Source organism: Tupaia chinensis, unplaced genomic scaffold, assembly GCF_000334495.1.
Source record: "Tupaia chinensis unplaced genomic scaffold, TupChi_1.0 Scaffold139833_1, whole genome shotgun sequence".
Lineage (NCBI taxonomy): Eukaryota > Metazoa > Chordata > Mammalia > Scandentia > Tupaiidae > Tupaia > Tupaia belangeri.
The window spans coordinates 3,432,907-3,457,320 of NW_006199712.1; the positions used below are offsets into that span (position 1 = coordinate 3,432,907).

Below are 24,414 nucleotides of genomic sequence, written 5' to 3' on the forward strand. Positions count from 1 at the left end.
CTAGTTAAGAGATAGATCCATAAGAGAAGATGCCTTCGTTTTACTGTGATTAAGCCACTGCCAGAATCCTCTCCAAACAGAGGAAACAAGAGGTATACATACCATACTCTCCTCTCTCCTCATTTGTCCTCTTGCTGCTTCCTGTTGACTGAGGTCAGTGGGAAACTAGAGGTAAAGAGATCCCAGATAGTGTAGTCCAGTTACCTCCCGTCCCTGCACACAGCAGGCCAGAAGAGGGCAGAGGATGGAACTGAGAATAAGAGAGGATGGCAGAGGCTGCCTGACTTCTTTTTGTCATCTTTACATGCCTGTCTTATAAACATCTCATGCAAGTCCAAGTATTTGTCCATAAGAAATATTTATTTTTGCTTCCTAGCCTGTTTTCTCCCTTAGTCTTCTCTATCTTAGGGAATTGCCACTATTTAGCTCCTTGTTCAAATCAAAACCTGGGAAGCATTCATAAGCCCCACATTTCTTTCATCTTTTATAATCAGACTGTGGGCAAGTTCTATCAAATCTATTTTTTAAATTTTATATATATACATACATACATATATACACACACACACATAATATATATATTATATTATATATAATGTGTGTGTGTGTGTGTGTGTGTGTGTGTGTATGTTTTCTTTTTACGGTTTTGCCATAGGGTGCATGTGAGGGGGCTGACCATCCCACAGTTCATTCTCCTCTCGGGATTTTGGGCACACACACACGCCCAATGTGATTTTCAAGGCACTGGGTCTGGGTCTTGAACTGCAGCTAGCCATATGGGAGTCCTTCACCTTAACCACACCACCTGCTAGCCCCTCAAGTGGTTATTTCTAATATTCTAATCTAATTCAGTAAAATATAAATGCTACTTAAATGATTAAATTGTCAATTTAAGACATTTGGTATATGAAATTTATGTAATCTCTGCTTATTTTCCTTAGGCAGATTATTTGCAACCCAAGTTGTTGGGCATTTTGGCCTTTTTTAACATGCAGTTGCTGAGCTCAAGTGTTGGCATCGAAGATAAGAAAATGGTAAGTAGTGATAGTCGAGTTCCAAATGACTAGAGTATAATTTATAGAGAATATGCAAGAGATAGGATTTCTGCTTCTAGATACATACACGCAATAATGAGAAATTCTAAATATATGATATTCTTCATTGCTGAACAACTTGGATAAACTTTGGAGGGAATCTAAAAATAGGATTTGGGACTGACCTTATGGCATAACAGTTAAGCACTGAACAGAAGAAGCCAGATGCCACATGGCTGACCTGGGTTCAAGTTCCAGACCTGGCAGCTTGAAAAATATACCAGGCATCTGCATGTGTCCAGGATCCTGATGGGATAGAGAAATAGAGGAAGAAAAGGATTGTAGTACAACTGTTGGGGAGTTCTTTCTCTCTGTCTCTCTCTCTCTCTGTTTCATGTGCACATGTACATACCCTCAGGCATTTAAATTAAATAAATAAAAATGGGAATTATATCACTTATAGTTCTTTTGTTTATGAGTGACAGAAAACCCAACTAAAACTGGTTTAATGGAATTTTTTGGCTGTGTAATTAAAATTGTAAGGACAATATAACTTTGTGTGTAGCTTGATTCTGGACTCAAAATTGTTCTCAGAATTAGTCTCTTGGCTTAGATTTGCCTGGGCCGACTCTGTATTAAGTACCAAATAAAGATTTGAAGTTTGTGTCATAAACCGTGAAGAGTTTGCATGTTTTGGCACATAGTTTAAATTAACTAGAGAGTTTCTTTACCATTTCATTAGAATGTGGAGCTCTTGATAGGTTCAGTTCTTTTTTATTTTTGACAAGTTCTTACTCAGGGTGCGTGCGCTCACCAGGAAGAGAGACAGAGAGACAGATAGAAAGTGAGAAATCACCCCCCAGGGGGGATGGCCATGCTGCAATCCCTTCTCCATTCTCCTTTTGGGATCTTGGGCACACACGCACACATGCCCAGTGTGCGTTTAAGCCAACGGGTCTGGGACTTGAACTGCGGTCGACTACATGGGAGTTCAGCAACTCCCATTATGTTGCTGAACTCCCATGTAGTCGTTATCCCATCTGCTAGTCCCACTTCAAAATTTTTACAAGGCTCTCAAATTCAGATGTAATTCAGTTCTGTTTATGTTGGGTCATTGGAAAAAATTGATGTATTTTTCTGTTTTTCTTTGCAAAAATGTATGATGACTTTTCCTATGACCCAACATATGCGCTACATAGCAGTTTGGGATATATTTGAAAAAAATAAATAGTATGCATTATATCCTTAGTGAATTTGAAAACTTACTGTTCCACAGGACTAAAATACCAAAGTGCCTCCCAGAAAGGGGGGAGGAGGTTGTATTTTCAGGCTCTTATTTTCCCTATAAGAAGTTGGACAAAATGAACTGGCCAATATTTAGACCTTTTCTGTTGCCTAAGAATAGATGATAATCTAAACTTTCGGAGGGAAACACTTGTTTTTAGTGCTCATCTGCCTCTGCAACTTATTTATAGGCTTTATTTTAAAGCACTACTTATTCTATAGGCCTTGAACAGTTTGATGTCTTTGATGAAGTTGATGGGACCCAAACATGTCAGTTCTGTGAGGGTGAAGATGATGACCACATTGAGAACTGGCCTTCGATTCAAAGATGATTTTCCTGAATTATGCTGCAGGTAATAATTGCCCAAATACGTTCATTTTTCTTGCATTTCCCAATAGCAAAAACTTAAGTTTTTATTTCTCTGAGGGAAATTTGTTCAAACCATAAATAATTAAGGTAAAAAAGTTATTTGTACTGAAAAGGGAAATTACTTTTTTTAAATTTGCCAGAGGGCATGTGCACTCACCAGACAGTGAGAAAGAAAGAGGGTGGAAACTCCTCCCAGGGTGGGTTTGGCCATGCCACAGTCTCTTCTCCACTTCTCCATTCTATTAGGATTTTAGGCACACATGCACATGAGCCCAGTGTGTTTTTTATATTACTGCATATAGGTCTCTAACTGTGTGGTCAGCCATGTGGGGTCTGGCTCCCTTAACCACTAGGCCATGAGCCAACCCTGTATTTATTTCTTTTTTATAAAGAACTATTTTATTTAACTTTATTTATTTTAATTTGACCATAGAGGAACAGAGAGAGAGAGAGAAAGAGAGAGAGCCATCAGGTCTGAGACATGAACCATGGTTGACCATATGGGAGTCTAGCATCTTTAACCACCACACCACCTGCCAGCCCTATGTATGTACTTCTTTAAAATTTTTTACTATGGAAATCTTTTAACATACTGGGATTTTTCTTTTTAAGTTTTTCCATTCATCAGAGAGAGAGATGAATACCCTAAACAGTTTCCATACCAAGATCTGTACCGAGTATCAGCTAGCCCTTATCATTTCTGGGCACATGTTTGTGCCTAGCGAGCAGAGGAAGGTCCTGGCCATAAAAGAATTATTACTGACCCCCGCCACACACACCTATTTCCCAGCCTCAGCAGTTATCAACTAAGATCACTAATCTTATTTTAATATATCTACCTCTGCTTTTTTGTTGTTGTTGTTGTTGTTAGTGGGACTATTTTTTTACTTATTTATTAATTAAGAGAGATTAATGCCATAGGGCCTGTGTGCTTTCCAGAGACATAGAGATATATAGAGAGACAGAAAATGAGAAATCACCCCACGGGGGGTATGGCCCCACCGCAGTCCCTTCTTCTCCATTCTCTTCTTGGGATTTCAGGCATGCACACACATGTGCCCAGCATGGATTTCAAGCCACCAGATCTGGGACTTGGGAGTCCAGTGGGAGTCCACGTGGGAGTCCAGTGATATAACCATCATGCCATCTGCTGGTTCCATTAGTTGAACTATTTTAAAGAAAATCCCAGAATCACATCATTGTGCTTTTAAATATTTCAGACGTATATAGTAGATAAGGGCATTTAAAAATTCTAAATTATTACACTTAATAGAAGTAATAATGCCTAGCAGTCATCTAAAATGTAGTCCATGTTCACAGTTCTTGTTGTCTTGAAGATGTTTTTCCCAAAGATGTTGGTTTGAATCAAAATCGAAACATAGTTCACATATCATACATTTGATTGTTTGCCTCCTTCAGCATTGCTCTTTTTTTTTTGAAAGGATTATTTTATTCAGTTTTATTCATTGTCATTATTTTTATTTATTTTTTTGAAGTTGACCAGAGAGAGAGACAAGGAAAGTGAGAAACTTGAACTGCAGTCTGCCGTGTGGGATCCCAGCCACCTTAATCACCATGCCACCTACTGGTCTCCTTAAGTATCTCTTATAAACAACCTCACCCTTTAAATCCCTCCCCCAGACATATTATACTTCTTTCTGGCTCCTAAGATTTTGGCATGTAGTATTTAACTGATTAATGATTTAACTTTTCCCTCCCTGTCTTCCATCCTCCCTCTTTCCCATTGGTGTGTAAAAGCTGGGCATGGTGGTGTGCACCTATAGTTCTAGCATTCAGGAAGTTCAGAAGCAGGAAGACTGCAGATAGACAGTGTCTTAAAAACAAACAAAAAAGGACCAGCAGGTGGTGTAACGGTTACGTCACTGGACTCCCATGTAGCAAACCATGGTTTGAGTCCTGGACCTGCCGGCTTAAAACTCACACTGGGCCAGTGTGTGCACATCCAGAATCCCAAGAAGAGAATGGAAGAGAAAGGATTGCAGCGTGGCCATCCTTCTGGGACATGATTTCTCACTTTCTGTCTCTGTTTCTCCAATGAGCGCACGTGCCCTATAAAATCTCTCTTAAAGAAGAAAACAAGAAAAATAAGGCATTTGCATAGTTCCAAAATACACTTAGAGAAATTAATCTTCTATTTTTGTACAGACCCGTTTTTATTAATTTTTGTATATCCTCTTTTTAGACGTGTAAACAAATGCTGGGACCAGCAGTTGCCCTAATGGCTGTGTTGCTGGACTCCCACGTGGTCGACCGCAGTTTGATGCCTGAACGTGGTGGCTTAAACTCACACTGGGCATGTGTGTGTACGTACCCAGGATCCCAAGAGGAGAATAGAGGAGAAGGGATTACGGTGTGGCCGTCCCCCAAGGGGGTTACTTTACGCTTCTTGTCTCTCTCTGTCTTTCTGGGAGCACACTTGCTCTATAGAAAAAACCTCCCCCCCCCCCAAAAAAAAAAAAGAAGTGTAAGTAAATGCATACACACTCACACATTTTGTTTTTGTATTAATGCTGCTCCCACATACTGGTTTTCATTTTTTTTAACTTTAATTTTAAGATCACTTTAAGTATATAGTACTGATCTTTATTTTATCTTTAAAGCTACCTTGTAATCTATTGTTTGTCCCTGTCATTGTACCTTCAACTAATAACTAATTATTGGAGAGTTACAAATAACAGAAATAATGGTACTTCATTTTCTTTTTTTCCACATAGAGCTTGGGACTGCTTTGTTCGTTGCCTGGATCATGCTTACCTGGGCTCCCTTCTCAGTCATGTAATAGTAGCTTTGTTACCTCTCATACACATCCGGCCTAAAGAAACAGCACTCATCTTTCACTACCTCATAATTGAAAACAGGTAATATAACTAGAATTAATAATGAAGTAACTGCTTTTTGATTTTATTTTTATGTCTTAGGGTTGTGATTTCTGTTGGTAATGGACAACTATTTACTTTTTTTGTTTTTAGAATCCATCAGTAAGCAGAAGCAGTTGGCATGCAGTTGCATATTGAACTGATGCTACTTCTGCTGTCGCATTGTTATATTTAAAATACAGTAATTAATACATCAGCAAATTAAAGTTATTGTTTATTAATTCTGAACAAGTAAAGCTAAGTTTACTTTTCTTCTTCTAATTAAAAGGCATATAGTCAAGGGACCAACAGTTAGTGTAATGGCTATGTCGCTGGACTCCCACGTAGTCGACCATGGTTCGCATCCCGGACCCAGTGGTTTAAAACTCATGCCGGGTGTGTGTGCATGCGTGACCAAGATCCTGAGAGGAGAATGGGCGAGAAGGGATTACGGTGTGGACATCCCCCCTGGGGAGTGATTTCTCGCTTTCTGTCTCTCTGTCTCTGTCTGTCTGGCGAGCACATGCGCCCTATAGCAAAAACCTCTCCAAAAAAAAAAAAAGGCATATAATCAAATAGATGATAGATTCAGAAGCATATTCACTTATTTTCTACAGGTTATTTTAATTGAAACCATTATTACTGCCTTGTATTATCCTTTGAAACAACCTTCTTTTTTTAAAAAAAAATATTCTTTTATTTAACCTTATGTATGTATGTATTTATTCATTTATTTATTTCAATTTGACCAGAGAGGTACAGAATGAGAGAGAGGGAAAGTTCAAGTCCCCACCAGGTCCAAGACTTGAACTGCGGTTGTCCATGTGGGAATCCAGCTCCCTTAACCACAATGCCACCTGCCGGTCCTAGCCTCCCTTTCTTTAAACTTTTATCACATTTTTTTTTTATATTAGTACTAGAACAGACTTTCTTTTAAAGAAATAATTTTTTAATTTAATTTATTATTTTTATAAATTTGCTATAGGGTATATATATTCACTAGAGAAAGACAGAGAGAGAGTGAGAGAGAGGCAAAGTGAGAAAGCAAGCAACCAGGTCTAGAACTCGAACTCTCGTCGGGAGTCAAGTGCCTCAGCCACCACGCCACCTGCTGGCCCCAGTAGTATAGACTTTTAAGAATATCTCTTGGGTCGACCCCGTGGCCTAGAGGTTAAGAGCGCTAGATCCCACATGGCCAGCTATGTGGTTCAAATCCCGGTTCTGGAGATTTGGAAAGCATACTGGGCAGGTGTGTCTGTTTGTCACAAATCCTGGCAGGGTAGAGGAAGTATTGTCATGTGACCTTGTCCCATTTGGGGGTATTTTCTCCTCCTCTCTCATTGGCAAGTGTACATGCCCTCTGAAGCTGGCATATGGACTCTCGCATGGCCAACCTCGCCTTGAGGCCTAGACCTGGTGACTTGAAACTCACACCAGGCATGTTTGGATGCCAAAGATCCCGGGAGGAAAATGGAGAAGGGATTGCAGTGTGGCCATCCTTCTAGGGATGTGATTTCTCACTTTCTCTCTCCTTGCTTCTGTCTGTCTCTCTCCGGGGAGTACATGCACCCTAAGTCAAAAACCTCTACAAAAATTAATTAAATAAATAAAAACAATGAAAAGGTAATGTCCTTATCACTTCAGTGTACAGAGATATTTTGTGGTTCTCCATTTTTTAACTGATAAGTTTTTATTTTTTTTTTTTTTTTTTTTTTAGAGAGTTATTTTTTGTTGTTGTTGTTTAATTTGACCAGAGAGAAAGGGAAAGGGAGAAAGTAGGTCACCAGGTCTGGGACTTGAACCATGGTTGGCCATGTGGGAGTCCAGCACCTTAGCTACCATGTCACCTGCCAGCCTCCCTAACTGCTAAGTTTTAAATGGCTTAGCTTGCCATTCAAAGCTTTCTAAAAGCAGGCCACATCTATTCCTTAAAATCTTTTTTTCATTATTTACCAAAACAGGCACTAATTTATAGCAAGTGTTGAGAGTATTTATTGCTATTGACAGAACATATGTATACCTTTTAGGTTACTATACAAATAGACATATCTTTGCTATTTATTGTGGAGGAATCCTTTACCTCCCTTTCTTGTATCATAAGAAAAATAGTCTTTCACTCAGTGCTTGATAACCTAAAAACTTCGAATGAAGAAATTATTTTGGCTTTTGTTTATTGTTCCAGAGTGCAAAGTATTTAATACATATTTGTTGTATGAGTTAATGAAGACTGGGATTTAGAAGCATTTATAATTGGACCCAGAAAGATTCTAGTATTTATTGTATACAGATACAAATTAAAAATTACTTAGATAAGGATTTTTTTGTATATTTTTCTCTTAAATTTTTTTTCTCTTAAAATTTTGGAAACCTTGTTTAAGTGTGGACATTGTCTATTTCTACGTTACAAATCACTCTAAAATCTATTGTCTTAAATCAAAGAGCATTTTTATTTGCTAATAATTTTGCTATCTAGGTTGGGCTCAGCTGGCCAGACTTCTGCTTGTCTAGCAAGTGGCCAGTGGTGTGACCATATTCAGCTGGCAGGTGTAATGGTCTGGACTTTTCCCTCTTTCCATGTAGCTAAGGGCCCACCCCCACCTATAATTTTGTTAGAGGGACATGTGCACTTGCCAGATAGAGCTAGAGAGGGAAAGCAAAATAGTACTCTCCCATATGGAATGGTCACACTGCAGTCCTTTCTCCTCCATTTCTCCCTCTTTTCAGGGTTTTGGGCATGCATGCACACGCACCTGGTATATTTTTCAAGCCACTGTGTTGGGACTGGAACCTTGCGGTCAACCATGTGGAATCCAGTTGCCATAAATCAGCATTTATGGGCTGGTTCCCAGAGCCTCTCTCTCTTTACATGGCCTATTCATGTTGGTGGCCAGACTTCTTAAACAGTGACTTAAGGCCCTTCAGTGCACAAAAATGGGAGCTGCTAGGCCTTTTTAACACCTAGTCCCCAAACTGGCACAGGATGGCTTCTGTCACTTTCTATTTGCAAATGCAAGTCTCACACCTAGTCCATAATTAAGAAGAAATGACTGTATGTATGTGTATATATATGTATATGCTGAGAAACATTGATTTACTTAAGAGATCTACCAGTATAACAGGACTGTCACAGGGTGATTATAGCTTTGATTATCTGCCATTGTTATTTAGCTGAATATCCTGGACATGGTTAGGAAGAATATTTTCCATGTCAATATAGTTGGCCCTTCATATCTACAGGCTTTACATCTGTAGGTTCAACCAGCTACAGATTGAAAATATACAGGAAAGGGGGCCGGCAGGTGGTGTGGATAGGGACACTGGATTCCCACATGGCTGACTACGGTTTGAGTCACAGACCTGGCAGCTTGCTTTCTTGCTTTCTCGTTCTCTCTCTGTCTCCGTCTGGTCAAATTAAAAAATAATAAAAATAACAAATAGAAATAAATAAATAAATGAATAATTCTTTTTTTAAAAAAGAAAATAGATAGGAAAAAATGGGTTATACATATATTGAACATATACAGATTTTTTTTGGTTATCATTCACTGAACAATACAGTAGTATAACAACTATTTACATAGCGTAGAAAGTATCCCCTGCAGATACTGAGGAAATCACTGTAAATTACTCATCTAGCACTTTTAAGTGTGAGTTAAGTTGGTCTTAGTTTCAACCTCTGTTTTATTTTCTTTAAGTGTTCATATTCTTGGCAAATAATTCTTTTTTTTTCCAAATATTAGGGATGCTGTGCAAGATTTTCTTCATGAAATATATTTTTTACCTGATCATCCAGAATTAGAAAAGATAAAAGCAGTTCTCCAGGAATACAGAAAGGTATTTAAATTTTTCTTTAATTATCAGTGCCCACACATACTTGCCAGAGAGAGGAGGAGAATAGACAGTGAGAAAGAAAGCATCCCACAACAGGACATAGTCACACCGCAGTCCCTTCTCTTCTATTTCTCTATCTTGTTGGGATTTGGAGCATGCACACATGTGTTTCCAGCATGTTTTGCAGGCTACTAGGATTTGAATGTGGTCAGCCTCATGAGACCCGGCTTCCATAATTATAGGGTATGGGGCCAACCTCAACCTTAATTTTTTATATGTGGTTATAGGTCACTGATAAAGAATTGCTTCCCCCTAAAAAAAAAAAAAAAATAGAACTGCTCCCAGAAGTCAGCAGGTGACATGGTGGTTAAGGTGCTGGACTCCCACATGGTTAACCACAATTTGAGTCTTAGACTTGGCAGTTTGCTTTCTCTCTCTCTCTCTGTGTGTTTCTCTGGTGAGTACATGTGTTCTATAGCAAATTAAAAAATAATAATAGTAAATAAAATTAAGAAAAAATAATTATTTAAAAAAAAGAAAAAAATTCTAATATATTGAATGAAGATCTTTTAGAATCATGTCTAGGATAATAAACTCATTTATTTATTTATTTATTTTGAGAGGTTTTCGCTATAGGGCGCATGCGCTCGCCAGACAGAGAGAGACAGAGAGACAGAAAGCGAGAAATCACCCCCCAGGGGGGATGGTCACGCCGCAATCCCTTCTCCATTCTCCTCTCAGGGTCTTGGGCACGCACGCACACGTGCCCGGCATGAGTTTGAAGCCACCGGGTCCGGGACACGAACCACGGTCGACTACGTGGGAGTCCAGCGACATAGCCATTACGCTAACTGCTGGTTCCAATAAACTCATATTTTGATGGCTATTTCCTGGTGACTAGAAAAGGCTATCAGAAATACATGGCATTTGGAGGGAACTTTGAGCATTTAAATCAAAGTTATAAATAGCATTAGATAGAATACGGAAGAAAGAGCACAATTCTTCCACCCAGGTCAATGTGTCTTTACGTATAGTCCCCAGAAGATAAAACTGCTACAGCCACATGATCTGAGAGAAGAAAGGAAAGCTGTTGGGTGATTCTAGTTTTGCTTTGCCATAAACATGGTATAGAAATGTCAGAAATAGATGATTCCTAAAGTTTGGAAGGGGAGTAATCTATAGTTACAGCATCTCAAACTCTAATGAGCTCTCTGAAACTATGAAACTATTAATGGTGATTCTGTACCAGTTTAAGAAAAGTGGGATACCTGGCTTCAGTATTACTTTGGGTAATGAAAGGAAGGAGTGAATTATCTATATTATTTATAGATCTGGTTCAGTGCTATCGTGTAGCTCTCTGTTAACTTAGGGGGAAATTTGTAGTTCTTGTCAAAAAACATTTTTTTACATTATTTTCTTAATTTCTTGAGAAAGAAATAGACATTTAGACAGACAGAGCCCCCCCACCCCCCACAGTGGGTTCATGTCTTGCATTACCCACCCAATCCCTCATCTTTCCAGCCAGGGATTATAGGTACACCTGCAGCCATGCCTAGCACGGTCAGGTCGACCTAGGAATCGTACCCAGGGCCTTCCTGTATAGCTTCAGATTGCACAGTGACACACCATACCTTCGTCACCATGACTGGGCCAAGAAGCTTTTATTTTAGATAAGTTACTTCTTATTTAGTTGGAATAAAACTTACTTTCCAGTCTAAAGATTTTAGAATAAAACTCCTTTCCCTGAGAATTACTAAAAATTATATAGGTTATACAAAGCATGGGATGAAAATTTTATTATGTATTAAAACTGATCTTTTAAGAGTGTAGTTTAATTGGTAATTATATGGGGAATTCAGGTCTTCAAAATTGGTTGATAAAGGGCCAGCAGATGGCGTAATGGTTACATCACTGGACTCTCACATAATTGACTGTGGTTTGAGTCCCAGACCTGGCAGCTTAAAACTCACACTGGGCATGTGTACTCAAAATTCCAGGAGGAGGAGGAGGGATTGTAGCATGGCCATCTTCCCTGGGAGGGGTGATTTCTCACTTTCTGTTCCTGTACCTCTCTCTGTCTCTCCAGCAAGCATATGTACCCTGTAGCAAAAACATTTTTCTTAAAAAAGATTGTTAAAAGAATTAATAAGGTGTGTTGCTTTTTATATAGGAGACCTCTGAGAGTACTGATCTTCAAACAAGTCTTCAACTATCTATGAAAGCAATTCAGCATGAAAATGTAGATGTTCGTATTCATGCTCTTACAAGCCTAAAGGAAACCTTATATAAAAATCAGGTATGCTAAGGTGATATCATTTAAAAACTATAGCAAAGAAAATTTGGATATTTAAAGAAAAGATGACACGCTGGCATTTTTCTTTGAAATTCATGAGATTCAATGAAAGAAGTAATTTTTATTTTGCCTAGATTAGCAGAGCTGACTGAGTATCTTGAGATTCACTTTGTGGCTGAATCTCAGAGATTTGCAGAAGCTTTTTGTTGTTTTTCTGATATATAGATATAGATAGATACAGATAGATAACATGTTGTAACTTGTGAGAGGACATGTGTACTCACTAGAGAGGACAGAGAAAGAGAGAGAATGTGAGAAAGCATCCCCCCATGGAGAATGAGCACAATTATAATCCTTTTCTACCTCTCCCTTCTTTTGGGATTTTGGATACTCCAGCACATGTGTCTGGCATGTTTTTCAAGTGTCTGGGTCTGGGACTTAAACCACACTGTTGTCATGTGGAATTCAGCTCATGTAACCACCAGGACACAGGTTGGCCCAACACTATGATTATTTAACCCTTAGAAAGTCAATATTGGGCCCAGCAGATGGTGTAATGGTTATATCACTGGACTCCCACGTAGTTGACTGCAGTTTGAGTCCTAGACCTGGAGGCTTAAAACTCATGTTGGGTGTATGTGGGTCAATGCCCAAAATCTCAAGCAAGAAAATGAAGAAGTGATTGAGGCATGGCCATCTCCCTTGAGAGGTGATTTCTTGCTTTCTGTTTCTCTGTCTCTCTGGTGAGTGCACACGTCCTATAGCAAAAATCTCTAAAAAGAAGAAGAAAGTCTATACTGATTTCTATGTGGAAAAATAATTTTAAAAATAGACTCAAGTACATATAGACATTTAGTATGTGGTAAAAATAGAATTTCAAATAGCTGAGATAACCACTGAGTTTTTTTTTTTTTTTAAGAATTATTTATTGATTTTATTTATTATTAGTATCTTAAATTTGTTATAGGGCATTTGTGCTTGCCAGAGAGAGAGAGGAAAACTATAAAAGCAAGCTGCCAGGTCTAGGGCTCAAACTGTGGTCAGCTATGTGGAAGTCCAGTGCCTTAACCACTATACCACCTTCCAGCCCCAACATTGAGTTTTTGTCTTTCAACTGGTTAGTCATTTGGGAATAATAAAATTAGATCCATACATGAAAAACAATTTTTTTAAAAAAGATACATTAAATACGTACTTAATTTAAAAATTCTTTTGAAGTTTGGGACCAGCGGGTGGCGTGGTGGTTAAGGTGCTGGATGCTCCCACATGGCTGACCCCAGTTCAAATCCTGGACGTGGTGGCTTGCTTTCTCACCTTCTCTCTCTCTCTCTCTCTCTGTGTCTCTCTGGTCAAAATAAAAATGAATGAACGAATAAATAAAGTTAAATAAATAATTAAAACTAATAAAATGTTTTAAAAAAATTCTTTAGAAGTTTAATACTCTTTTTTTTTTTTGGAGCGGTTTTTGGTATAGGGCACGTGCCCTCGCCAGACAGAGAGAGAGAGAGACATAGAGACAGAAAGCAAGAAATCCCCCCAGAGGGGATGGCCACGCTGCAATCCCTTCTCCTCCATTCTCCTCTCGGGATCTTGGGCATGCACGCACACGCGTCCGGCGTGAGTTTTAAGACACTAGGTCCGCGGGAACCAGCAGTTAGCGTAATGGCTATGTCGCTGGACTCCCACGTAGTCGACTGCGGTTCGTGTCCCGGACCCGGTGGCTTAAAACTCACGCCGGGCGCGTGTGCGTGCGTGCCCAAGATCCCGAGAGGAGAATGGAGGAGAAGGGATTGCGGCGTGACCATCCCCAAACATAGCCATTACGCCAACTGCTGGTCCCAAGTTTAATACTCTTTGCTGAGAAAGCCTAGTCTAACCTATTTGTGCACTTACAAAATAAGTATATTTTTACTTTTTTTTTTTTTTGAGATGTTTTTGCTATAGGGTGCATGCACTCTCCAGAAAGACAGAGGCAGAGAGACAGGAAGCGAGAACTCACCCCCCCGGGGGGATGGCCACACTGCAATCCTTTCTCCATTCTCCTCTTGGGATCTTGAGCATGCACGCACACGTAGTTCAGTTTTTTTAGTTATTTATGGCTGAATTAAATTGTAACGTTATTTGCAGTTTAATTTAGTTAATCAGCTATTGAAAATATTCCAGATGTGATTAAATGTCTTTTTATTTTTTCTCCTGAATTATATTATTCTAATTTGAATCACAGCTCTACCATAGAGTTTGGTCTACTCATATATGCTTTACTTTTGCTAGAAAGAAAATAACATAAATGATGTAATTATTTTCATTTTATATTAATTATTTAATTTTATTTATTATTATTGCTTTTAATTTGACCAGAGAGAGATAGAATGAGAGAAAAGGAAAGTGAAAAAGGAAGCCACCAGGTCCAGGACTTAAACTGTGGTCGGCCATAGGGTAGTCCAGCACCATTAACCACCATGCCACCTGCCTGCCCCTAAATGATGTAATTCTAAAATGATCATACAGGTACAGTATTTAAACCTTCAGTAGCTTGAGAATACTTTTTTTTTTTTTTTTAACATTTCATTCATTACAGCATCCTCACAAGATTTGTGAAAAAGTTTAGTTGAACCAACATATTTTTTATGAAGGCTGTCTTTCTTCCTACCCCACAGAATCTTTTTTCCATTTCTTTTTGTCTTTCTTCCCTAACTTTTACACACTTTTTAATCTTACTATTTTAACTAATACAGTCTTTTTTATATTGTGAACTGTATCATGTGAATTCATCAAAATTAATTGAAAAGATTGCAGATACAGGAATTTAATTTTGTCAGTATTTAGTTATTCTTTAATATTGTTTAATATTTTTTAAGCTTTCTAGTTTAGGAAATTATAAAAGCCTGTACAAGTTAATGTATAAACATTCTTTCTGCTTTTATTTCAGGAAAAACTGATAAAATATGCAACAGACAGTGAAACCGTAGAACCTGTTATCTCACAGCTGGTGACAGTCCTTTTGAAAGGTTGCCAGGATGCAAACTCTCAAGCTCGTTTGCTGTGTGGGGAATGTTTAGGGGAGTTGGGAGCAATAGATCCAGGTAGATTAGATTTTTCAACAACTGAAACCCAAGGAAAAGATTTTACTTTTGTGGTAAGTAGTAGTATTTTGTAATGACAAAAATCCTCTTTCCTATTGAGGTTTATATATTCCATTTACAAAGAACTATTCATGTTGTTCTTAGTGACAGCTTAATTTAATTCAGATAGTTGAGGTAACTTTTGAGTTACTTAAATTGCAGAGACTGGGACCAGCAGATGGTATAGTGATTACATTTCTGGACTCCAATGTAGTCGACTGCAGTTTGAGTCCCGGACCCGGTAGCTTAAATCTCATAGTGGGTGCATGTGCACGTGTGGCCAAAATCCCAAGAGGCAACTGGAGGAGAAGGGATTGTGGCATGGCCATCCCCCTTGGGGGGTGATTTCTCTCTGTCTGTCTCTGTCTGTCTGGCGAACACAAGTGCCTTATAGCAAAAATCTTTCTTTTTTTTTTGAGAAGTTTTTTCTATAGAGTGTTTGTGCTTACCAGAAAAATGAGAGACAGAAAGTGAGAAATCACCTCCTGGAGGGGATAGCCATCCTATAATCCCTTTTCCTCTTGGGATCCTGGGTACATATGCACATGGCCTGGCGTGAGTTTAAGCCACCAGGTTTGGGACTTGAACCACGGTCGACTACATGGTAGTCCAGCGACAGCCATTACGCCAACTGCTGACCCCACAAAAAATATTTCTTGAAAAAAGAAAAAATGCAGAAACCTTTAGACAAAAGCAGTCATTTGAGCTCCATCTAGTATGTTCTACTTTTTAAAATACAACATCTTAATTTAATCATGACAGTGCTCAAAGCCTACTTAATTGTTTAATTATTATTATTTAAACATTGTTGCAAATGTTTCCATAGGAAACTAGTTTTTCAGCATATTCTAATAGCATGCATATTAAAAAGCTTTTACAGTCATATGGCTTTGGACGATCCATGTAAAACAAAATTAAACAGAACTTTTAATGTATGAGTTTGCATTGTAAATTAAAAAAAACGACAAGTGTGAAGCTACAGTGAAAATGGATCTCTCCTACACTGTTGGCGAGAATGTAAATCCAACCTCTGTGGGAAACTATATGAAGGTTTCTCATAAACATACAAATATATGAACCAATAATCTTCGTTCTTGTATTTACCCAAAGGATAGGAAACTCTCCGTCAAAAAGATACTTGCACATCTATGTTTATTGCAGCATTATTTACAATTGCTAAAACATGCAGGACCAGCAGATGGCATAATGGTTACGTTGCTGGACTCCCACATGGCTGACCATGGTTCGAGTCCTGAACCTGGAGGGTTGAAACTCACGCCTGGCACATGTGCAGGTGTGCCCAAAATCCTAAGAGGAGAATGGGGAAGAAGGGATTGTGGCTTGGCCATCTCCCCTGGAGGGTGATTTCTTGTTTTCTGTCTCTCTGTCTTTCTGTCTTGTCTCTCCAATGATCGCAGGCACCCTATAGCAAAAAATCTCTCTAGAAAGGAAAAAAAAAAGCCATGAAATCAACTTCATGTTCAAAAACTGATGACTGAGTTGAAAAACTGTAATACTTATATATTGGGTCATTGGAAATGTCATGACGTATTTTATGTTTTTCTATGCAAAAATGCATCACGACTATTCTGATGACCTAATTTAGACTATCACACAGCTATTAGAAACAGTCTGTTGTTTGACTCAACATGATGAATATAGAAGACTTAATGTTGAGCGAAGTGAGCCAGACTTTGAAAGACACACATTGTTTATCCCCACTCCATTTGTATTGAGTGCTGTGGCAAAGGTTGACAGACTTGAAAATGTGATGGTGGAGTGGATGGGTGTAATGGTAGAGACAGTGAGGGGAGAGTGGATGGTAGAGAGTGGCTGTTGGAAGGTAGGTGTGAGGTGCAAGCGGAGGAAACATGACAGGCAGAAAAATGTGAAGTTCTCCATTGAATTAAATAAATAATTTAAAAATACATTTCTAAGTAGAGGGTATATTAAAATTATTTTGGAGTGTTTTCTCAAGTGATCATGGGCTCTTTAGAATGTAACTTAGGAAATTTTATATTTTTAAGAGTTAAGGGTGAATGATCCTAATGCACATTAGAAATACCCTAAACAGTTTTAGATTTTGGCTTTTTTGCTACAGATTTTATTTTAACTTTGGTACCAAACTTAATTTGAAACTCATGGTACTTCTGTTTGTAAGTTAAATTACTTAGGTAACTAAGTTAAATTCACCATGGAAGGCATGTAAACCTTAACAAAATTTATACCAGTTATCCTTAAGTTGTCCTTGTTTTTATTGAGACTGGAGTGGAAGATTTAAGCTTTGCCTATGGACTGCTGATGGAGCTAACCAGAGCCTACCTTGCATATGCAGATAATAGCCGAGCTCAAGATTCAGCTGCTTATGCCATTCAGGTAAGAGTACATGTAGTTGTTACTGGCTTTACTTTATTAAATTCAGTAAAGAAAACTTTGAGTTCTATACTTATCAATTATTCTTTATTGTATGTTGATAACTTACAATTACATAAATCTATGGGGTACGAAAATTATGTTATGATTTATGAATACAGCACAGAATAATTAAATCAAGCCAGGCCAGTCCTGTGGCTAGTAGTTAAGGAAGCTGGATACCATCTGGTCAATTTCATGGTTTCAGTCTCAGATCCAGTAACATTAAAAACATAATGTTCGTGTATGCATGCATGCTCCCAATCGCAATGAGATGTAGACATGATATGGCATAACCTTTTTGCATTGTGCAATGCTTTCACCCTCTCCTTCGTTCTCTGTGTCTCTTTCTGTCTCTGGAAAACACACATGTTCCCTGGCTTATAAGCAAAAAAAAAAAAAAAGTAAATAAATAAAGCTACATAAGGGACAGCAGGTGATGTGTGAGTTAAATGCGCTGTTATCTCACATAACTGACTACACAATTCAAGTCCTGGACCCGGCCACTTAGGAAACATGCCAGGCAACTTTGAAAACATGGCAGTCCACATACTTGTGTGTCTAAAATTTTGAGAGGAAACTGGAGTAGAAGGGATTGCGACATAGCCATCTCCCCAGGGGTTATTTCTTACTTTCTAGCTCTCTGGGTCTCGCTTCCTCTCTGTCTCCAGTAAGCACATATACCCTATAGCAAAACTAAAATACACACACACACACACACACACACACACACACACACACAAAACAAAAACAAAAATAAAGCTATATAGAATATTCTATCATCTCAAATACTCAACATTTTTTGTGATGAGAACATTTAAAACTTACCCCCTAAACAATCTTTTTTATATGTTTTTCATCTGTAATTATTTATTGAATTTTATTCATTATTATTCATTTATTAAAATTTGACAAGAGAGAGAGAGTGGAAGTGAGAAAGCAAGTTGCCAGGTCTGGGACTTGAACCATGGTCAGCCATGTGGTAGTCCAGTGCCTTAACCACCACGTCACCTGCTAGCTCCTAAAGCAGTGTTAAAATGCACAAAATGAAAGTGTTTCTTTTAACATTTTTGTTATCAAGGTAATTCAAATTCATGATAAACAGTTTAGAGAATATACCGTTAGTAGATTACTATAGGTATCTTAAAATATTAAAGAATTATTTTATTTAATTTTATTTATTATTGTTTGTTTTTTAATTTGACCAGAGAGAGGCAGAAAGAAAGTAAGAAAGCAAGCTGCCAGATCTGAGACTCAAACCACTGTCAGCCATGTGAGAGTCTAGCATCTTTCACCACTATGCCACTTGCTGGCCCCAAGAGTATATTTAGTTTTTTGCTTTTATAAAAAATAATTTATTCTATAAAAAATAATATAGGGAGCTTGCCTACATTTCTGAGCACTTCAGTGAATATATCAATAATACAAATATCTGTAAAATATTATCTGTCTCAGACCAAATATACATTTTTCCAAAAACTTTTTTACCAGTTTAAACTCCCTTGCTAACTCTACTGTCATCAAAATGTTACATCGTTGCCAATGTAACATTTTCATTTATTGAAGAATGAGGGTGTTCTAACATTTTAATGTATTTATTGCTTTTTCTATGGGTCTGTTATAGATGATCTTTTCCCATTTTTCTCTTAGTTTTGGTCTATTTTTACTTGTATTTAAGACCTATTTGGATAGAATGTAAATTATCTTTTTGTTTGTCATATGTGCCATATTTCCCTGGTTTGACTGTTTTTGCCTGTTTTTCTTTTTTTTTTTTTTTTCCATTGAAAATTTCTGTTTTGTTAGATAGTCAAGTCTGGGATCCATTGTGACAGGTCTGGGTTATAGGTATACATTTGGAGATTTTTCATTATAGAAATATTATTTAAACCTGTTATTTTGGATGAGGTGACCAAGGGAGCAAGTACAGGTAAAATGAGCCCTGGACCTTGAGAGGTCAGAGAAATGAGGAGGGAACAAGTGAGAAAACAGGAGGTGGAACGCGGTAAAAATGCCACTGCTCTGTGAAGCTGACCCACAGGGGAAGGCTTTGGATTCACATCTGGAGACCTCCCTGAGCATATCCTACACATGCATGCCATGGTCTGCATTGGCTGAGGTTGGGTGAAGTTGGAGGTAGATCGCTATTATCTCTGTCTCTCCCAGTCGTGGGATAGATATATACACTGAAAAAGGAGAGAGAGAAATAATTGAGAAGGAGCTTCCAAGTAAAGTAGGAGAATGTGATATTTTAGAAGATAAAATGTTTTAAGAAATAATGGAGTGATCTATATTAAATGCTGATTACGAGTATAATAATCTAAGAATTGAGAATTGACCATTGGCTATATACTAACACAGAGGTTACTGGTGACCTTGACTAGAATAATTTCAGTGGAGAATATATAGTTTTTTTTTTTAAGAAAATTGGAAGAGAGCAGTTAGAGAAATTACAGAGACTCTTTTGAGGACTGCTGCTATCAAGGAAAGCAAGAAGATGGGAAATAGTTCAGGAGAAAAGAGGTGGGGGAAAAGCAGTATGTTTCTATGTTGTCCCAGAGCAGTTTATCAAAGAGGGGAAAAGTGATGATGCAAGATCAAATTGATTTAGTAATTTTTAAATAGGCAAAGAGGTGTGGAATATGATGTACAGAGGAAAGGGGAGTAGCTTAATTGAAAACAAAGACAGTTGTTCTGTAGTAACCAAAGAGAAAGCAGATCATATGGGCATTGTTACAGTCAGGCATGAATAGACAGATTGAAGATATAGAAGTCTCTTGTGATTTTTTTCTGTTTTTTTTTTTGTTTGTTTGTTTGTTTGTTTGTTTTCTTAAATCAAATATGAATCAAAGTCTATAACTGGAGGCCGACCAGTTGGGCAGTGAAGCAAGTTCTGTGATGCTGGATCCATGTGGAGGGTCCTATATTGCCACCATCTCCTGTTGTCGGGCTTCTCCATGCATGGCTGAGATTTGGGCTGGCTGACGCAGGGTGATATGAAAGAGAATCTAAATAGGATTTTTTGTTTTGTTTTGTTTTGTTTTAAAGAGGCTTTTTCCTCTTGGCACATGTGATTGCTAGAGAGACAGAGGCAGAGACAGTGAGAGGAAAAGTGTGAAATCATCCCCCAAGGGATGACCATGCCACAATCCCTTCTCCATTTTCCTCCTGGATCATGGGCACACATGCCTGGCCCGATTTTCAAGCCACCAGTCTGGGACTCAAACCACAGTTGGCCATGCGAAGTCCAACTACGTAACTGCTACACCATCTGTTGGCCCAAGAATCGAAATAGTTACTAAAAAGAAAATCTTGGGACTGGCAGATGACATAATGGTTTTGTTACTGGACTCTCACATAGTTGACCACAGTTTGAGTCCTGGACCTGGCGACTTAAAACTCATGCTGGATGCATGTGCGTGCGTGTCCAAGATCCTGAGAGGAGAATGGAGGAGAAGGGGTTGCAGCATGGCCACCCCTCCTGGGGGATGATTTCTCGCTTTTTGTTTCTCTCTCTCTAGCCAGCACACACACCTTATAGCAAAAATGTCTCTTAAAAAAGGAAAAGAAAATCTTAGCTCTAGTAAGTCTGTTACTAGAGATTAAGGGGGCTTCTGTTAGAGTGCCTTTGTTAAATGTGAGAAAAAGTTGGCTTCCGTAACATTTTATAATTAAATGAAAATGGAGTTTGGATATATATATATGGCTTTATATATAAGTACTGCCATAACTTTGCAGCCTTGAGTAATTTACTACATGATTCTAGGCATCAAAATAAATGTCTTAAGAAAGTTCATAGATCCAAAAAAATTTTTTTCAGGTTTTTGCCGTAGTGCACATGCACTCGCCAGTGAGACAGACACAGACAGAAGGGAAGTAAGAAGTCATTCCCTGGGGAGGATGGCAATACTGCAGTCCCTTCTCCATGGCACAAACACTCATGTGCCTGGAGTGAGTTTTAAGCCACCGGGTCCAGGACTTGAGCCATGGTTGGCCACACTCCAAAATTTTTCATTCTGATTATTTTTCTGTGTATTTTTGTCACCATAATATGTAGAACAGTAATAAATACAAAGCTTCATCTGTTTCACTGGACTTAAAATGTTAAATATGTGTTTTTAGGAATTACTTGCTATATATGACTGTAGAGAGATGCAGACTAATGGCCCCGGTCACCAGTTGTGGAGGAGATTTCCCGAACATGTTCGAGAAATACTGGAACCTCATCTAAATACTAGGTATGTAGACTCCTTTCTGTTTTTCCTAAAATTGGTTTTAACTTAATAAAAAAGATTACTTTTATGTTTTTTAACATTAAAAAGTATTTTGAGTATGTTTTCATATGTATTTTCCACTGTGATTAATGTTTATAATCTCAAAATAAGTACTGCAGTCTGCACATTAGATTAAATTCTATAACTATTTAGACAAATTCTCTGAAGTTAAAAGAATTGATTTTCTTTTTTAATTCAGCTGTCAGTAGTAAATAGAAAGAATCTACTTTAAGTTGAATATGAGTTGAAACTTCTGACAAGTGCAATTAATAAAGAAATTTAAGTGTGTAAAGCTAGTCTCAAAACCCTTAGTACCCTCAGTCAGAGATTTCATCCTTATCATTTTCTCTTCATGAGTATATTTTCCCTCTCCTTTTAAAGAAGGATTTTCTAATCTCTCTTTTTTTTTCAATTTAAATTCCCATTAGGACTGATAAAATTTCAAAAAATTATAAATTATTTTTAGTTAGAAACTGTATTTTTAGGAACTCTAGGTTGCATGCTTTTTTTTTTAATCTTTTTTTTTTTTTTTGGAGAGATTTTCACTGTAGGGCGCGTGCGCTCGCCAGACAGACAGAGACATAGAGACAGAAAGCGAGAAATCACCCCCCAGGGGGGATGGTCACGCCGCAATCCCTTCTCCTCCATTCTCCTCTCGGGATCTTGGGCACGCACGCTCACGCGCCCGGCGTGAGTTTTAAGCCACCGGGTCCGGGACACGAACCGCGGTCGACTACGTGGGAGTCCAGCGACATAGCCATTACGCTAACTGCTGGTTCCCTAGGTTGCATGCTTTTTGTTTTTTAAAGAATTATCCTAGACCCGGTGGTTTAAACTCACGCCGGGCTTGTGTGTGTGTGTGTGTGTGTGTGTGTGTGTGTGTGTGTGCTCAAGATTCTGAGAGGAGTATGGAGGAGAAGGGATTGTGGCATGGCCATCCCCCCTGGGGGATGATTTCTCGCTGTCTGTTTGTGTCTCTCTGTCTTTCTGGTTAGCACATGCGCCTTATAGCAAAAACAAAAAATTCTCAAAAATATATTTATATATCTATAAAAAAAGTTAAGATTAAAAGCCTGAGACCAGCAGGTGGGGTAATGACTATGTTGCTAGACTTCAATGTAGTCAACCATAGTTCGAGTCCTGGGCCTGGCATCTTAAAACTCACGCTGGCACATGTGCAGCGTGCCCAAAATCCTGAGAGGAGAATGGAGGAAAAGGGATTGCGGCATGGCCATCCTCCTAGTGGGTGATTTTTTCGCTTTTTGTCTGTCTGTCCAGTGAGCACATGCACCCTATAGCAAAAAAAACTCTTTAAAATAGAAAAAACTAAAAGCCTAGGGTTCTTTTTTTTTTTTCTTTTTTGAGGGCCCTATAGTTCCCTTACTTTTTTATTGTATATTTTAAAGTTTGTGTCAGAGGCCACCCACAAGTTCTCTCACACCACGATCTATCCCCAGCCTTAGCCAGTCCCATATCATGGGCATACATGTGCCCAGCATACTCAGGGAGGTCTCTGTACACAGCTGGGGACATTCCCATGTGACTCAGCCTCACAGAGCACACATTTTATGCTAGATCCAGACCCTTATTCCATATTATTTAGATGCATAAGACTCTGTGATATAAGAGGAAGTTTGTGGTCTTTTGAGTCAAATTGGCCTAGGTTTGAATCTTGTCTCTGCATTTGCTATCTCTGAAGCTTTGGCCAAGTTACTAACATTTCCAGGTCTTAATATTTTTATTTTGAAAATGTAGGTAATGTCACACATCTTATATGATTATTGTTAGAAATAAAGCAGATAATGTTAAAAGTACCTAGCAGTGGGGCCAGCAGGTGGTGTGGTAGTTAAGGCACTGGGCTCCCACGTGGCTTACCATAGTTCAAGTCCCAGGTATGGTAGCTTGCTTTCTCACTGTCTCTTTCTCTATCTCTCTGGTGAGCGTATGTACCCTATAACAAATTTTAAAATAATAAATGAAATTAAATAAACAATTATTTTAAAAGGAGGGGAAGTACCTAGCGGAGTGTTGGACATTTGGTTTATACTCCGTAATAAATGTTTATTCAGTCCTTGCTTGTTGAATAGATTACTTGGTTTTGGGGAGTAGTTGTGGAGATGGCTATTGCTTACTTCATGAGAAGTAGAAGCTACCATTTCTATTTGTTATTTAATTTACTGTCTTATAAAATGCCAGCATTTTCTGCCTACTTGTTACCCTTTCATAAGAAATAACTTTTCTAATTGCCAGAGGACAGGTGCACTCAGAGACAGAGAGAGAGAGGAAGAGAGAAAGTACCCCTTAATGGTGCGTGTTTACACTGCAGTCCCTTCTGTTCCATCCTTCCATTCTGGGCATGCATGTATATGCTCCTGACTTGTTTTTTCAAGCCACCCAGGTTCAGGATTTGAACCAGTCACCCGTGTGGTAGCCAGATCCTCTAACCATTAGGTTACAGGATTGGCCCAAGGAACAATTTTAAAGTGATGATTTGTAAGAGTGATCTTAGCAGAACCAGCCAATGTCATAATGGTTATGTCACTGGACTCCCACTTAGTCAAATGCGGTTCAAGTCCTGGAACTGGAGACTTACAACTCGCACCAAGCCTGTGTGCATGTGTGCCCAAGACCCCCAGAGGAGAATGGAGGAGAAGGGATTGTAGAGTGCCTATCCTCCTGGGCGGGTAATTTTTCTCTTTCTGTCTCTTTGTCTCTCTGGCGGGCATACACACCCTATAACAAAAACAAAAAGAGTTAGAGGACTCTCTCAGATGGGTTATCTTAGGTGGAATGTAAGAAGATTCATCTAGCCAGGATCTACTATTTGAAATTGCTGCTTCATAAAAAATTACTGTCTCCTGACCTGCAGGAGAAAGGCAATTTCAATGGAGTTGACTCATTTTTTATTAAAGCTTTTGTAT

At 38.5% G+C, this 24,414-nt stretch overlaps 1 protein-coding gene across 3 annotated transcripts in view; it reads left to right on the top strand.

Annotated features, from left to right (window-relative positions):
- The window catches only part of ATR (ATR checkpoint kinase), a 137,221-nt gene that overhangs the window by 41,416 nt on the left and 71,391 nt on the right, over positions 1 to 24,414 (top strand). For all 3 annotated transcript variants that reach the window (XR_003546810.1, XM_014593188.2, XM_006162303.3), the window contains exons 17-24: positions 942 to 1,034; positions 2,541 to 2,671; positions 5,424 to 5,567; positions 9,305 to 9,398; positions 11,566 to 11,691; positions 14,618 to 14,824; positions 17,073 to 17,186; positions 21,342 to 21,457. Coding sequence is in view for 2 of the 3 variants with exons in the window: in XM_014593188.2 (XP_014448674.1) it covers positions 942 to 1,034; positions 2,541 to 2,671; positions 5,424 to 5,567; positions 9,305 to 9,398; positions 11,566 to 11,691; positions 14,618 to 14,824; positions 17,073 to 17,186; positions 21,342 to 21,457 (1,025 nt within the window). In the remaining variant the exon portion in view is untranslated. The remainder of the gene's footprint in view (positions 1 to 941; positions 1,035 to 2,540; positions 2,672 to 5,423; positions 5,568 to 9,304; positions 9,399 to 11,565; positions 11,692 to 14,617; positions 14,825 to 17,072; positions 17,187 to 21,341; positions 21,458 to 24,414) is intronic.